A 13917-nucleotide genomic window follows, 5' to 3' on the forward strand; every position below is an offset into this window, starting at 1 on the left:
CACTGCATATGGCCCAGGAGGCCTGTAAACAGTAGCTATAAAAAGTGAGTGAGTAGGCTGCATAGATTTCATAACTAGAAGCTCAAAAGACGAACACTTTGTTTTTGTAAATTGAAATTTGCTATCGTAAATGTTAGCAACACCTCCGCCTTTGCGGGATGCACGGGGGGTATGGTCACTAGTGTAACCAGGAGGTGAGGCCTCATTTAACACAGTAAATTCATCAGGCTTAAGCCATGTTTCAGTCAGGCCAATCACATCAAGATTATGATCAGTGATTAGTTCATTGACTATAACTGCCTTGGAAGTGAGGGATCTAACATTAAGTAACCCAATTTTGAGATGTGAGGTATCACAATCTCTTTCAATAATGGCAGGAATGGAGGAGGTCTTTATACTAGTGAGATTGCTAAAGCGAACACCGCCATTTTTAATTTTGCCCAACCTAGATCAAGGCACAGACACGGTCTCAATGGGGAAAGCTGAGCTGACTAATGACCCCACCCCCCCGTGTTCTAATGACCCCACCCCCCCGTGTTCTAATGACCCCACCCCCCGTGTTCTAATGACCCCACCCCCACGTGTTCTAATGACCCCACACCCCCGTGTTCTAATGACCCCACCCCCCGTGTTCTAATGACCCCACCCCCCGTGTTCTAATGACCCCATCTCCCCCGTGTTCTAATGACCCCATCTCCCCCGTGTTCTAATGACCCCATCCCCCGTGTTCTAATGACCCCACCCCCGTGTTCTAATGACCCCATCCCCCGTGTTCTAATGACCCCACCCCCGTGTTCTAATGACCCCATCTCCCCCGTGTTCTAATGACCCCATCTCCCCCGTGTTCTAATGACCCCACCCCCGTGTTCTAATGACCCCATCCCCCCGTGTTCTAATGACCCCACCCCCGTGTTCTAATGACCCCATCTCCCCGTGTTCTAATGACCCCACCCCCGTGTTCTAATGACCCCATCTCCCCCGTGTTCTAATGACCCCCATCTCCCCGTGTTCTAATGACACCATCCTCCCCCGTGTTCTAATGACCCCATCTCCCCCGTGTTCTAATGACCCCATCTCCCCCGTGTTCTAATGACCCCATCTCCCCCGTGTTCTAATGACCCCCCGTGTTCTAATGACCCCATCTCCCCCGTGTTCTAATGACCCCCAGTGTTCTAATGACCCCATCTCCCCCAGTGTTCTAATGACCCTCCCCCGTGTTCTAATGACCCCATCTCCCCCAGTGTTCTAATGACCCCATCTCCCCCCGTGTTCTAATGACCCCATCTCCCCCCGTGTTCTAATGACCCCCGTGTTCTAATGACCCCCCGTGTTCTAATGACCCCATCTCCACCCCGTGTTCTAATGACCCCATCTCCCCCCATGTTCTAATGACCCCATCTCCCCCCATGTTCTAATGACCCCATTCCTTGTCCGCAGTCCCTGGGGCACTGGGGTCGGTTTTGTGCTGCCTACTCACCTTCAGATGTGGGGAGTTGAAGTGGGTGTTTGGGTGAGAGTGTTGGGCCTCTGGTAGCACCATACAGCCAACTATAGGTTAATGTTGGGCCTCTGGTAGCACCATACAGCCAACTATAGGTTAATGTTGGGCCTCTGGTAGCACCATACAGCCAACTATAGGTTAATGTTGGGCCTCTGGTAGCACCATACAGCCAACTATAGGTTAATGTTGGGCCTCTGGTAGCACCATACAGTCAACTGTAGGCTAATCTTGGGCCTCTGGCACCACCATACAGCCAACTATAGGCTAATGTTGGGCCTCTGGTAGCACCATACAGTCAACTGTAGGCTAATCTTGGGCCTCTGGCACCACCATACAGCCAACTATAGGCTAATGTTGGGCCTCTGGTAGCACCATACAGTCAACTGTAGGCTAATCTTGGGCCTCTGGCACCACCATACAGCCAACTATAGGCTAATGTTGGGCCTCTGGTAGCACCATACAGTCAACTGTAGGCTAATGTTGGGCCTCTGGCACCACCATACAGCCAACTATAGGCTAATGTTGGGCCTCTGGTAGCACAATACAGCCAACTATAGGCTAATGTTGGGCCTCTGGCACCACCATACAGCCAACTATAGGCTAATGTTGGGCCTCTGGCACCACCATACAGCCAACTATAGGCTAATCTTGGGCCTCTGGCACCACCATACAGCCAACTGTAGGCTAATGTTGGGCCTCTGGTAGCACCATACAGTCAACTGTAGGCTAATGTTGGGCCTCTGGCACCACCATACTGTCAGGGTTGGGGCTTGGGTTGTTGTCCCCTCTCCCAATAATTGTCCATGTCCACCAGTCTGTCAATGATGTGAAGGGTGGACAAATAGCCACGCATCACCTCCTTTCCATCTCTAAGCTGTGTGTGATTGTGTTGCAGTGAGGCTGCGGCCCATGCAGTGGCGACGCTGGCTGAGGCCACCCTACAGGGAGGAGGTCAAATCGTTCTGGCCGGGGAAACGGCGGCTGCTGTAGGAGCACTGACTGGAGTGCAAGATGGCAGCGGTACGTACCACACAACCTCTCAACAACTATTGTCAGGTAATTGACTCACCTGTATAAATCAATGTGAAATAGTCCACTGACACTCCTCATACCATTACAACACCCCCCCTAACATTACAACACCCCCCCTAACATTACAACACCCCCCCTAACATTACAACACCCCCCCTAACATTACAACACCCCCCCTAACATTACAACACCCCCTAACATTACAACACCCCCCCTAACATAAAATAATAATAATGCCTTTTGTGAACTAACACTGGCACCCCCCCCTTTCTAGCTCTGACTTTGCTGATAGCTACTTCATTGATGGAAAATGTAAATGTCAATTCAAACAACAGCCCTAACATTGAACCCACGCAGCCCTTGCGTTTTAACCCACGCAGCCCTAACATTGAACCCACGCAGCCCTTGCGTTTTAACCCACGCAGCCCTAACATTGAACCCACGCAGCTCTAGCGTTTGAACCCACGCAGCCCTAACATTGAACCCACGCAGCCCTAGCGTTTGAACCCACGCAGCCCAAGCGTTTGAACCCACGCAGCCCTAACATTGAACCCACGCAGCCCTAGCGTTTGAACTCCACGCAGCCCTAGCGTTTGAACCCACGCAGCCCTAGCGTTTGAACCCACGCAGCCCTAGCGTTTGAACCCACGCAGCCCTAGCGTTTGAACCCACGCAGCCCAAACATTGAACCCACGCAGCCCTAACATTGAACCCACGCAGCCCTAGCATTTGAACCCACGCAGTCCTAGCATTTGAACCCACGCAGCCCTAACATTGAACCCACGCAGCCCTAGCGTTTGAACCCACGCAGCCCTAGCGTTTGAACCCACGCAGCCCTAGCGTTTGAACCCACGCAGCCCTAGCGTTTGAACCCACACGTTGTTTCATATACACCATGCATACAAAACGACTAAATCACTCAGTTGAACATAATCCTCCCATATCATGATGACCTGTCTGGGGTGTCAGCTACAGGTAACACAGCACATACAAACCTGTCCCCTGCTCTCGCTAGGATAACCCAGGTTCCCCAGCTGTGCTGTGCGTGTGTGTGTGTGTGGTGTGTGTGTGTGTGTGTGTGTGTGTGTGTGTGTGTGTGTGTCATACTAGATACTCTGTCCAGACCAACAAAAGGGCTTAACAAGAAAAACTTCCAAAAGGACTAATTGGGGGGAGAATGATTTTACTGTAGCGCAGAGGCCTGCCTGAACTTGACTCTGCCCATGTGTTTCATTAAGTGACCACAACTGTCCAGTTTGAATGTTAATGATACTCAGTTTACACTAGATTTATATCATTCATTACATTCAGAGCAAGTCAAGCTCCTTTCATATTCAACTCATTCAAATTGTCTGGAAGGGTGGCAAATGAAAATCACTAAAAGGCCCGGAGGTTTTCAACAAGGCCATAGGTTTCAATGTGCATTTAACAAAGGAGTTGGTATGACTGGATATTTGGTCCTGTACTTTAGTTGTGGAGTTTGTTGTGTACTTTCTGATTTTACCCCAGAAGGTGAGGTCCACATAAAAGGACTGTTGATGAGTATGGTTCTTGGGTGGTAGCAACACCGGGACACATTAGTGAAGCTGGTTTTCCACCAACAGCATTTCCTCCATTGAGTCTAGTCTTCCCAGTTACACAGTAGTGTCTGTATCACAGCTGGGTTCCAGTACTATTTACTGTATTTTAATTACTTTCAAATACATTTCAAAACAAGAAAATAAGTATTTCAAATACTTAAATAGACATGTATTTAAACCCAGGTCTGGTCAGTATGTGAGGGAATAGGACAGGATTTGCCAGGTCTGGTCAGTATGTGAGGGAATAGGACAGGATCTGCCATGTCTGGTCAGTATGTGAGGGAATAGGACAGGAGATGCCAGGTCTGGTCAGTATGTGAGGGAATAGGACAGGAGGTGCCAGGTCTGGTCAGTATGTGAGGGAATAGGACAGGAAATGCCAGGTCTGGTCAGTATGTGAGGGAATAGGACAGGAGATGCCAGGTCTGGTCAGTATGTGAGGGAATAGGACAGGAGATGCCAGGTCTGGTCAGTATGTGAGGGAATAGGACAGGAGATGCCAGGTCTGGTCAGTATGTGAGGGAATAGGACAGGAGATGCCAGGTCTGGTCAGTATGTGAGGGAATAGGACAGGAGATGCCAGGTCTGGTCAGTATGTGAGGGAATAGGACAGGAGATGCCAGGTCTGGTCAGTATGTGAGGGAATAGGACAGGAGATGCCAGGTCTGGTCAGTATGTGAGGGAATAGGACAGGAGATGCCAGGTCTGGTCAGTATGTGAGGGAATAGGACAGGAGATGCCAGGTCTGGTCAGTATGTGAGGGAATAGGACAGGAGATGCCAGGTCTGTTCAGTATGTGAGGGAATAGGACAGGAGATGCCAGGTCTGGTCAGTATGTGAGGGAATAGGACAGGACCTGTCAGTGAGACACTCTGTGTTGATGCAACAGAGACCCATGTGAGCATGTCCACCATTCTATTAATCCCTACTATGTCTCTACAACTCTGCTGCAGACCGTTCATACTGTAGATACACATTTCCAATACATACTGATTACAGTTATTTCGATTCTTTCAGGTCGTATGATACCAGCTCTCATCAGCTGATGGTTACATCATGATCTCAGCAGCAGCTTTTATCCACGTAACACTCCACCACCATCATTCCAGAAACTCCATACTCTCTGCCTTCAGGGCTAGTTTCCTGTCTCTTCTCGTCACCTCCCTGTCCTACAGTGGGCCATGCCCCTGCTGGTGACCCTTCCCCCCCAGGCACGGGGGCGTTGTCATCTCCCTGAAGTGCTCTTGCTAAAGAGGCTTTGATCCACTCCATTATCAGTCTATAGTCTAATCACTGGGCCAGCTGTCAGCGCCCTGGGACCGGACAGCAACCGGCCTCATGGTGACTCACACTGTCCCCTCCTCTACCACTGCCCACAGGCTGCAGTAGGAAGAAGGCCACTAGCAAAGGTGTGTCTTTAAACACCCAAAGCTGATTAGCAAGCACTACAACTACATTTAAAGAAATGGACATCAGGAAGCCTTCTTTCCCCCCCACAATGTGCCTGCCCATCATTTTACAGTCGCTGCATTGCATTGCAGTGAGAATCTAATGCTTTTCTCCTAAGTGAAGTTAAAGCTGTCCCTATTGGGTGTGGTATGTTTCACAGGAGTGACAGACGGTATGACCAACGAAAAACATGTTCCGATTTGGACATGAATCATACGGTCATTTGCAAAATAGCTACCCTTTTTAAGATGCCCATCTGTTGGGTCGTCACTAGTTAACACAGCCACAACGTCGTAATTATGGCTAAACCCCACCCCTTTCTACAATTTATCTTCTTAAAATCTGATTTTAAACCTAACTTTAACCACACTACTAACCCTAACTTTAAGACCAAAAAGACAATTTTGACTTTGTGGCTGTGTTATCTAGTGAAAACACATCTGTTGTGGCTTTTTGTGAGCCGTCAAAAACTCAGCCACTCTGTTTAGTGAATGGACAGGGAGGGAGGCAGCAGAACCAAGGAGCCTGAGGCTAGGAAAGGGCATTGTGGGATAGCTGGAGCCCCTTCCGTGCCCCATCATTCTACAAGTGGGTTATTTTAGCCAGTTGGTAGAAGCCACAGCGCTAAACCTCCCTCCCTTGTAGCTTCTGCTGTTAGTTTGCATCCCAAATGGCACCCTATCCCCTGTATAGTTGACTACTTTTGTCCAAAGCGGTCACAAGTAGTGCACTGTATAGGGAATAGAATGCCATTTGGAACACACACTTAGTATGTTAGCTAGCAGCAGGCCCCACTCAGCTAACAACCAGCCCTTCACCTGTTGGCCCAGTGCTGCTCCTCTCCTGAGCCTGTTGACCTTTACCTAATCACCGTAATGGAGGAGTGGAGGGGCCACTGTTTGAAGTGCTGCCTGATTGGCTAGCTTTGTCCCTAGCACACATACACACACTCATCGACCATGGCCCTCAATGTCACAGTAAGTGAAGTGTGAGCGGCTTGGCCTGGTACTTGACTCAGTAAGCACCGGGCTCTCTCTCTGAATGCCAGGCTACCTGCCACATATTGACAACATGTAAACTATATTTAGTCTCAACTGTTTATTGAAAACATATTTACATTTGCACAATGAGCGCTTGTCTCTCAAATACATTGTTACAGTTGTTGGTCAGCTAGCTAGCAAATTGTGCCATATTAGCATTGACTTGAAATCAGTCAAGACATGGTGAACTTACTATGCCAGACTGCCCCCCCCACACACACTGTATTGTAAGCCCTGCTACTATACAATCATCACAGCCAGTCAACTACCTGAATCAACACAACTTGATTCTGTCACGTAGCTGGACCAAGGGGGCTTATTAGACTACTACAGAGGGGGACCTGGGGCCTCATTTAGAGAAGGCATGTACGCGCAGATTGATCATACGAGTCGACCAAATGGATTTACTTGGCATTACATTTAGTGATTTTATAATTGAAACATAATTGAGACTTTATTAATGTCTGTAGACAGACATTGTTTAAATTGCATTTTCTCACGTTACATTTTAACACTAAAATGTGGTGTTTAAACTAATCACATTTTCTAAAGGAGGGGTCTGGATCCTTTACCTAGTGGATAAGGTAAAGAGGTGTGGGTTATCATATTGTTGATCACATTTATGCATCATTTTCAAAATGCCCGCATTAGTTATCATTATGCCAGTGTATCACTGAAATGTGGAATGACCACGAGCATCCGCCCAGCTATGACCTCCTTCCCCTAGCCTGTGACACTGTGACAGCTTGTGGGGCTGGGCAGAGACCCACGTGACTTAAGTAGTAATCCCCAGGCAGAGTCTCTCACACACACACACACACACACACTCACACTCACACACAGCTGGGCAGGGAGGAGAGGCAGTCCGGTTCAATTGGACCATTGTTCTGCAATGTAGCCTCTCTAAAATGGCTGCCTAAAGCGGTTTGACTCAAGCATGGCTCTCTCTCAGGCCCTAACCCCACCTTAAAGACCCTCATGGACCAAGGCACTTCACAGTAGAACTAAAATGGCCAATTGTCATTTGTCCATTTCATCAGTCCCTTTGTCAATACTGCATTGTATGTGTGGCCAAAAAATATAATAGCATAGCAAAATGGATTGCTCTCATTCTGGGAAATTAATATTTCACTTCAAATTACATTTATAACATCACACAAGAAAATATGGAATATACATGTTTATTAGGATCCCTATTAGCTGACGCCATGATGTCAGCTATTCTTCCTGGGGTCGGACACATAACTAAAAATACATTTACAAACAATTACAATTAATGACATTAAACATTGTAGAGGTCCAGGGCTGGCATGGTTACTACACGTGGTCTGCCCTTGTGAGGCTGGTTGAGCGTACTGCATTAAACAACCTCTTTTGTATCATCTGAGATCCCTAAAGATTGGAAAGCTGCCCCGGTCATCCCCCTCTTCAAAGGGGGAGACACTCTAGACCCAAACTGTTACAGACCTTTATCCATCCTACCCTGCCTTTCTAAAGTCTTCGAAAGCCAAGTTAACAAACAGATCACCGACCACTTCGAATCCCACTGTACCTTCTCCGCTATGCAATCTGGTTTCTGAGCTGGTCATGGGTGCACCTCAGCCATGCTCAAGGTCCTAAACGATATCCTAACTGCCATCGATAAGAGACAATACTGTGCTGCTGTATTCATCGACCTGGCCAAGGCTTTCGACTGTCAATCACCACATTCTTATCGGTAGACTCAACAGCCTTGGTTTCTCAAATGATTGCCTCGCCTGCTTCACCAACTACTTCTCTGATAGAGTTCAGTGTGTCAAATCGGAGGGCCTGTTGTCCAGACTTCTGGCAGTCTATATGGGGGTGCCACAGGGTTCAATTCTCGGGCCGACTCTCTTCTCTGTATACATCAATGATGTCGCTCTTGCTGCTGGTGATTCTCTGATCCACCTCTATGCAGACAACACCATTCTGTATACTTCTGGCCCCTCTTTGGACACTGTGTTAACTAACCTCCAGACGAGCTTCAATGCCATACAACTCTCCTTCCGTGGCCTCCAACTGCTCTTAAATGCAAGTGAAACTAAATGCATGCTCTTCAACCGATCGCTGCCCACACCTGCCCGCCCATTCAGCATCACTACTCTGGACGGTTCTGACCTAGAATATGTGGACAACTACAAATACCTAGGTGTCTGGTTAGACTGTAAACTCTCCTTCCAGACTCATATTAAGCATCTCCAATCCAAAAATTAAATCTAGAATCGGCTTCTTATTTCGCAACAAAGCATCCTTCACTCATGCTGCCAAACATACCCGCGTAAAACTGACCATCCTACCGATCCTCGACTTCGGCGATGTCATTTATAAAATAGCCCCCAAAACTCTACTCAGCAAATTGGATGCAGTCTATCACAGTGCCATCCGTTTTGTCACCAAAGCCCCATATACTACACACCACTGCGACCTGTATGCTCTCGTTGGCTGGCCCTCGCTTCATATTCTTCGCCAAACCCACTGGCTCCAGGTCATCTATAAGTCTTTGCTAGGTAAAGCTCCGCCTTATCTCAGCTCACTGGTCACCATAGCAGCACCCACTCGTAGCACACGCTCCAGCAGGTATATTTCACTGGTCATCCCCAAAGCCAACTTCTACTTTGGCCGCCTTTCCTTCCAGTTCTCTGCTGCCAATGACTGGAACGAATTGCAAAAATCACTGAAGCTGGAGTCTCTATCTCCCTCACTAACTTTAAGCATCAGCTGTCAGAGCAGGTTACCGATCATTGCACCTGTACAGTGGGGGGAAAAAGTATTTGATCCCCTGCTGATTTTGTATGTTTGCCCACTGACAAAGAAAGGATCAGTCTATAATTTTAATGGTTTATTTGAACAGTGAGAGACAGAATAACAACAACAAAAATCCAGAAATGTTATAAATTGATTTGCATTTTAATGAGGGAAATAAGTATATGACCCCCTCTCAATCAGAAAGATTTCTGGCTCCCAGGTGTCTTTTATACAGGTAACGAGCTGAGATTAGGAGCACACTCTTAAAGGGAGTGCTCCTAACCGCAGCTTATTACCTGTAAAAAAGACACCTGTCCACAGAAGCAATCAATCAGATTCCAAACTCTCCACCATGGCCAAGACCAAAGAGCTCTCCAAGGATGTCAGGGACAAGATTGTAGACCTACACAAGGCTGGATTGGGCTACAAGACCATCGCCAAGCAGCTTGGTGAGAAGGTGACAACATTTGGTGCGATTATTCGCAAATGGAAGAAACACAAAAGAACTGTCAATATCCCTTGGCCTGGGGCTCCATGCAAGATCTCACCTCGGGGAGTTGCAATGATCATGAGAACGGTGAGGAATCAGCCCAGAACTACACGGGAGGATCTTGTCAATGATCTCAAGGCAGCTGGGACCATAGTCACCAAGAAAACAATTGGTAACACACTACGCCGTGAAGGACTGAAATCCTGCAGCGCCCGCAAGGTCCCCCTGCTCAAGAATACATATACATGCCCGTCTGAAGTTTGCCAATGAACATCTGAATGATTCAGAGGACAACTGGGTGAAAGTGTTGTGGTCAGATGAGACCAAAATGGAGCTCTTTGACATCAACTCAACTCGCCGTGTTTGGAGGAGGAGGAATGCTGTCTATGACTCCAAGAACACCATCTCCACCGTCAAACATGGAGGTGGAAACATGCTTTGGGGGTGTTTTTCTGCTAAGGGGACAGGACAACTTCAAAGGGACGATGGACGGGGCCATGTACCGTCAAATCTTGGGTGAGAACCTCCTTCCCTCAGCCAGGGCATTGAAAATGGGTCGTGGATGGGTATTCCAGCATGACAATGACCCAAAACACATGGCCAAGGCAACAAAGGACTGGCTCAAGAAGAAGCACATTAAGGTCCTGGAGTGGCCTAGCCAGTCTCCAGACCTTAATCCCATAGAAAATCTGTGGAGGGAGCTGAAGGTTCGAGTTGCCAAACGTCAGCCTCGAAACCTTAATGACTTGGAGAAGATCTGCAAAGAGGAGTGGGACAAAATCCCTCCTGAGATGTGTGCAAACCTGGTGGCCAACTACAAGAAACGTTTGACCTCTGTAATTGCCAACAAGGGTTTTGTCACCAAGTACTAAGTCATGTTTTGCAGAGGGGTCAAATACTTATTTCCCTCATTAAAATGCAAATCATTTTATAACATTTTTGACATGCGTTTTTCTGGATTTTTTTGTTGTTATTCTGTCTGTCACTGTTCAAATAAACATACTATTAAAATTATAGACTGATAATTTCTTTGTAAGTGGGCAAACGTACAAAATCAGCAGGGGATCAAATACTTTCCCCCCCACTGTACACAGTCCATCTGTAAATAGCCCACCCAACTACCTCATTCCCATATTGTTGTTTATTTTTTGCTTCTTCACCCCCGCATCTCTACTTGCACATTCATCTTCTGCACATCTATCACTCCAGTGGTTAATTGCTAAATTGTAATTATTTTGCCACTATGGCCTATTTATTGCCTTACCTCCCTAATCTTACTACATTTGCACACACTGTATATAGACTTTTCTATAGTGTTATTTACTGTATGTTTGTTTATCCCATGTGTAACTCTGTGTTTGTGTCGCACTGCTTTGCTTTATCTTGGCCAGGTCACAGTTGTAAATGAGAACATGTTCTCAACTGGCCTACCTGGTTAAATAAAGGTGAAATAAATAAAATAAAAAGACATTTAGGTCGATGGAGAACAGAAGAAAAGGCTACTTTATACTATTTAAACGTGTCTAAGCCTGTATCCCCCCTCTGTCTCTCTCCAGGCCTGGTGCAGATCCCAGTCAGCATGTACCAGACGGTGGTTACCAGCCTAGCCCAGGGGAACCGGCCCGTACAAGTGGCCATGGCGCCCGTGGCCACACGCATCGACAACACAGTCACACTGGACGGCCACGCGGTGGAGGTAGTGACTCTGGAGCAGTGACACTGAATCCTCCCTTGGCAGGTGTGTTCCGCTGGAACAAAGTCCCAAAATGGCCGCCGCCGGGAGCTGAGGGAGGGATAGTCCGTTTTCACCATAGAGAGAGATAGAGGGCTCATCTTTGTATCTGTGCCATTATAGTGTCTGTGACAGCATGGGCATCACCATTGAGGCCATCTCCATTTTGAAGTAGTCAATTTTCCGCTTCACGATTGACTGATCCCTCCTGATAACCCGGTTGGACATGACTCCGTCAGCGTCACCAGGAAGGATCAGCCAATGAAGTTGGAAGTCCCCCCCCCAGTTGACTACATTAAAATGGTGGAAGCCCTAAATGGCGCTGCCCATGCTGATACAGCCTTTTGGCCAGTAGAGGCCTCTATCATTCTCTATGGTTTCCACATGCTGCGCTCTGTACAATGTAAAAAATATATTTTTATGTACATCTGCAGGGGAATAAAAGTGACGGATTTATCAATGCATTGTTTACTATATGTGTGTGTATATAGTAGAAGATATGTTTTTTGTTTGAATGTCCTTTTTAGCTTTGATGTTGAGCATTGTGTGACATGGGTTAGAGTATTTAGTATTTATTTCTGCACACCTTAACATTTACTTAAAGAATAACCAAAAAGCCAAGGGGGACGCCACCACCACCAATTCACCTTTCATTCTGAACCTATATCACAGTCCCATTAATGACGTTTTGGTACTATGTCTATGTGAGTGTTATTCCATGTTTGTTATAGAATGCGGTTACTAAATCACAATCACTCTCTGCTCTGTTGTCATGGACTTCATATGCAATCAGGTTGTGCCGAAACCCAGGAACCTTTCCACTAATTCCACCCCCTGCTATATTAGTCAATGTTCCTCTTGTACCCTGGATGTCTATGAAGCATCCCAATTATCAACTGTAAGACACTTCACTGCCTAGAATGATTCCAATGAAACATTATTTCTGAAATATGTTACCTGTTGTTGTGTGGTTTATTGTACTGTAGTCCACTCCACACACATGCTGGGATTTGTGAAGACTCAGGATTTATCAGTAAGGTATTTTTTGTGCTGGATATTTGACGACCTGGCTAGGCAGCCATTTTGACTCCAGAGAATATCACAATTGGTGTCTCCAATGCATGAGTAGCTGTCCCTTTTTGAGTATTTAAAAACAAAACAACCAAGACGCTCCTTTTGATGTCAGTGGTAGGAACTTATTCTAAATCATTTTATACATTGAGGGAGGCCGTACTGTGTACTACAGAGCATTCAATGACTTTTGTATTTGTACAGAATACGTGTGCATTCTTTGGATTGATATGACGGTATGAATAAATTCAGCTCACTACAGAGAATCCTTCGTAGAATGAATGATTTAGGAAATACATTAGGTGACTGAATTACACCAAGCATGCAGTCCATGTGATCGCCCAATAAAGTGACTACTGTTCACCGGTCACACTAGCCAGTGTCATCATTGAACTCTGAAGGTGAAATACTTCCTTTCCAAAACCCTACTATTATTCTTCACATCATACCAGGTCGTTGTTGGTCCATGCCCCTCTTTTTCTACATGGTATATCGATGTAGTTACCCTGCCATGAAAACTCCATGACCTCTATACACTCCACTGTCATCCCCTACCCGCCACACACACTCAGAGCCTGTCGTGACGGACGCTCAGGGTCCTGGTTACATCATAAGCTGTATTGCACTGTGCAGCCCTCCCCGTGGTTAAAGCCTGGGATTTGCTAGCTGGGTCCTTCTGTTACGGAGTGGGAGAGAGACGTTGGTTCGGGCCCTAATCCGTCAGGCGTCAACACACACCCCATTCTGCCTCCCAGATTACAGCACAGGAAGCAGGTTACAACCTCATGGATGGAAAGATACACCAAGTCCTGTTGTTTCCTGCTTTGCTATCTTCTCTGTATTGAAGCGCTTGTTTATGAGACATTTTAAGGAGACAATTTTGAGAGGATGTCTAAATGGTGTGTGTGTTGATGTGGTAGGGGGATGTTGGGGGTTAGGGGGCAGCTGGCCACTGGGGGGGTAGGAGCGTGACACGTGTGCATCACCCTGTAGCACCAGAGTAAAAAGCCTTATTAGAATGCTTTCTGGGAAACAGGCCTTGCCCTCTCTCTCGAAAATATCCACCTATACAGGGAATTTAAAGCCACATTCGTTCTTACCTCGTCTCTCATGACAGACTGCTAAATAAATGAATGGACTCTAATGGAGTAGCCGGCCAGCGCAGACACCAGATTTGGTTCTGTGTGTCGAGATTGATTCTTACCATCCCTGTCTGTTGTTTTGTCCATCCAAACATATTCTTGGGATTTATAGAA

At 46.9% G+C, this 13917-nt stretch overlaps 1 protein-coding gene across 1 annotated transcript in view; it reads left to right on the forward strand.

The window, feature by feature from the left end:
* LOC123728087 (nuclear respiratory factor 1) overlaps positions 1–13029 on the forward strand; it is a 40988-nt gene extending 27959 nt beyond the window's left edge. The window contains exons 9-10 of the mRNA XM_045698656.1: positions 2397–2557; positions 11415–13029. Of these exons, the coding sequence (XP_045554612.1) occupies positions 2397–2557; positions 11415–11575 (322 nt within the window). The 3' untranslated portion in view covers positions 11576–13029. The remainder of the gene's footprint in view (positions 1–2396; positions 2558–11414) is intronic.
* The last annotated feature ends 888 nt before the right edge of the window (positions 13030–13917 follow it).

This window comes from Salmo salar, chromosome ssa17 (genome assembly GCF_905237065.1).
Source record: "Salmo salar chromosome ssa17, Ssal_v3.1, whole genome shotgun sequence".
Classification (NCBI taxonomy): domain Eukaryota; kingdom Metazoa; phylum Chordata; class Actinopteri; order Salmoniformes; family Salmonidae; genus Salmo; species Salmo salar.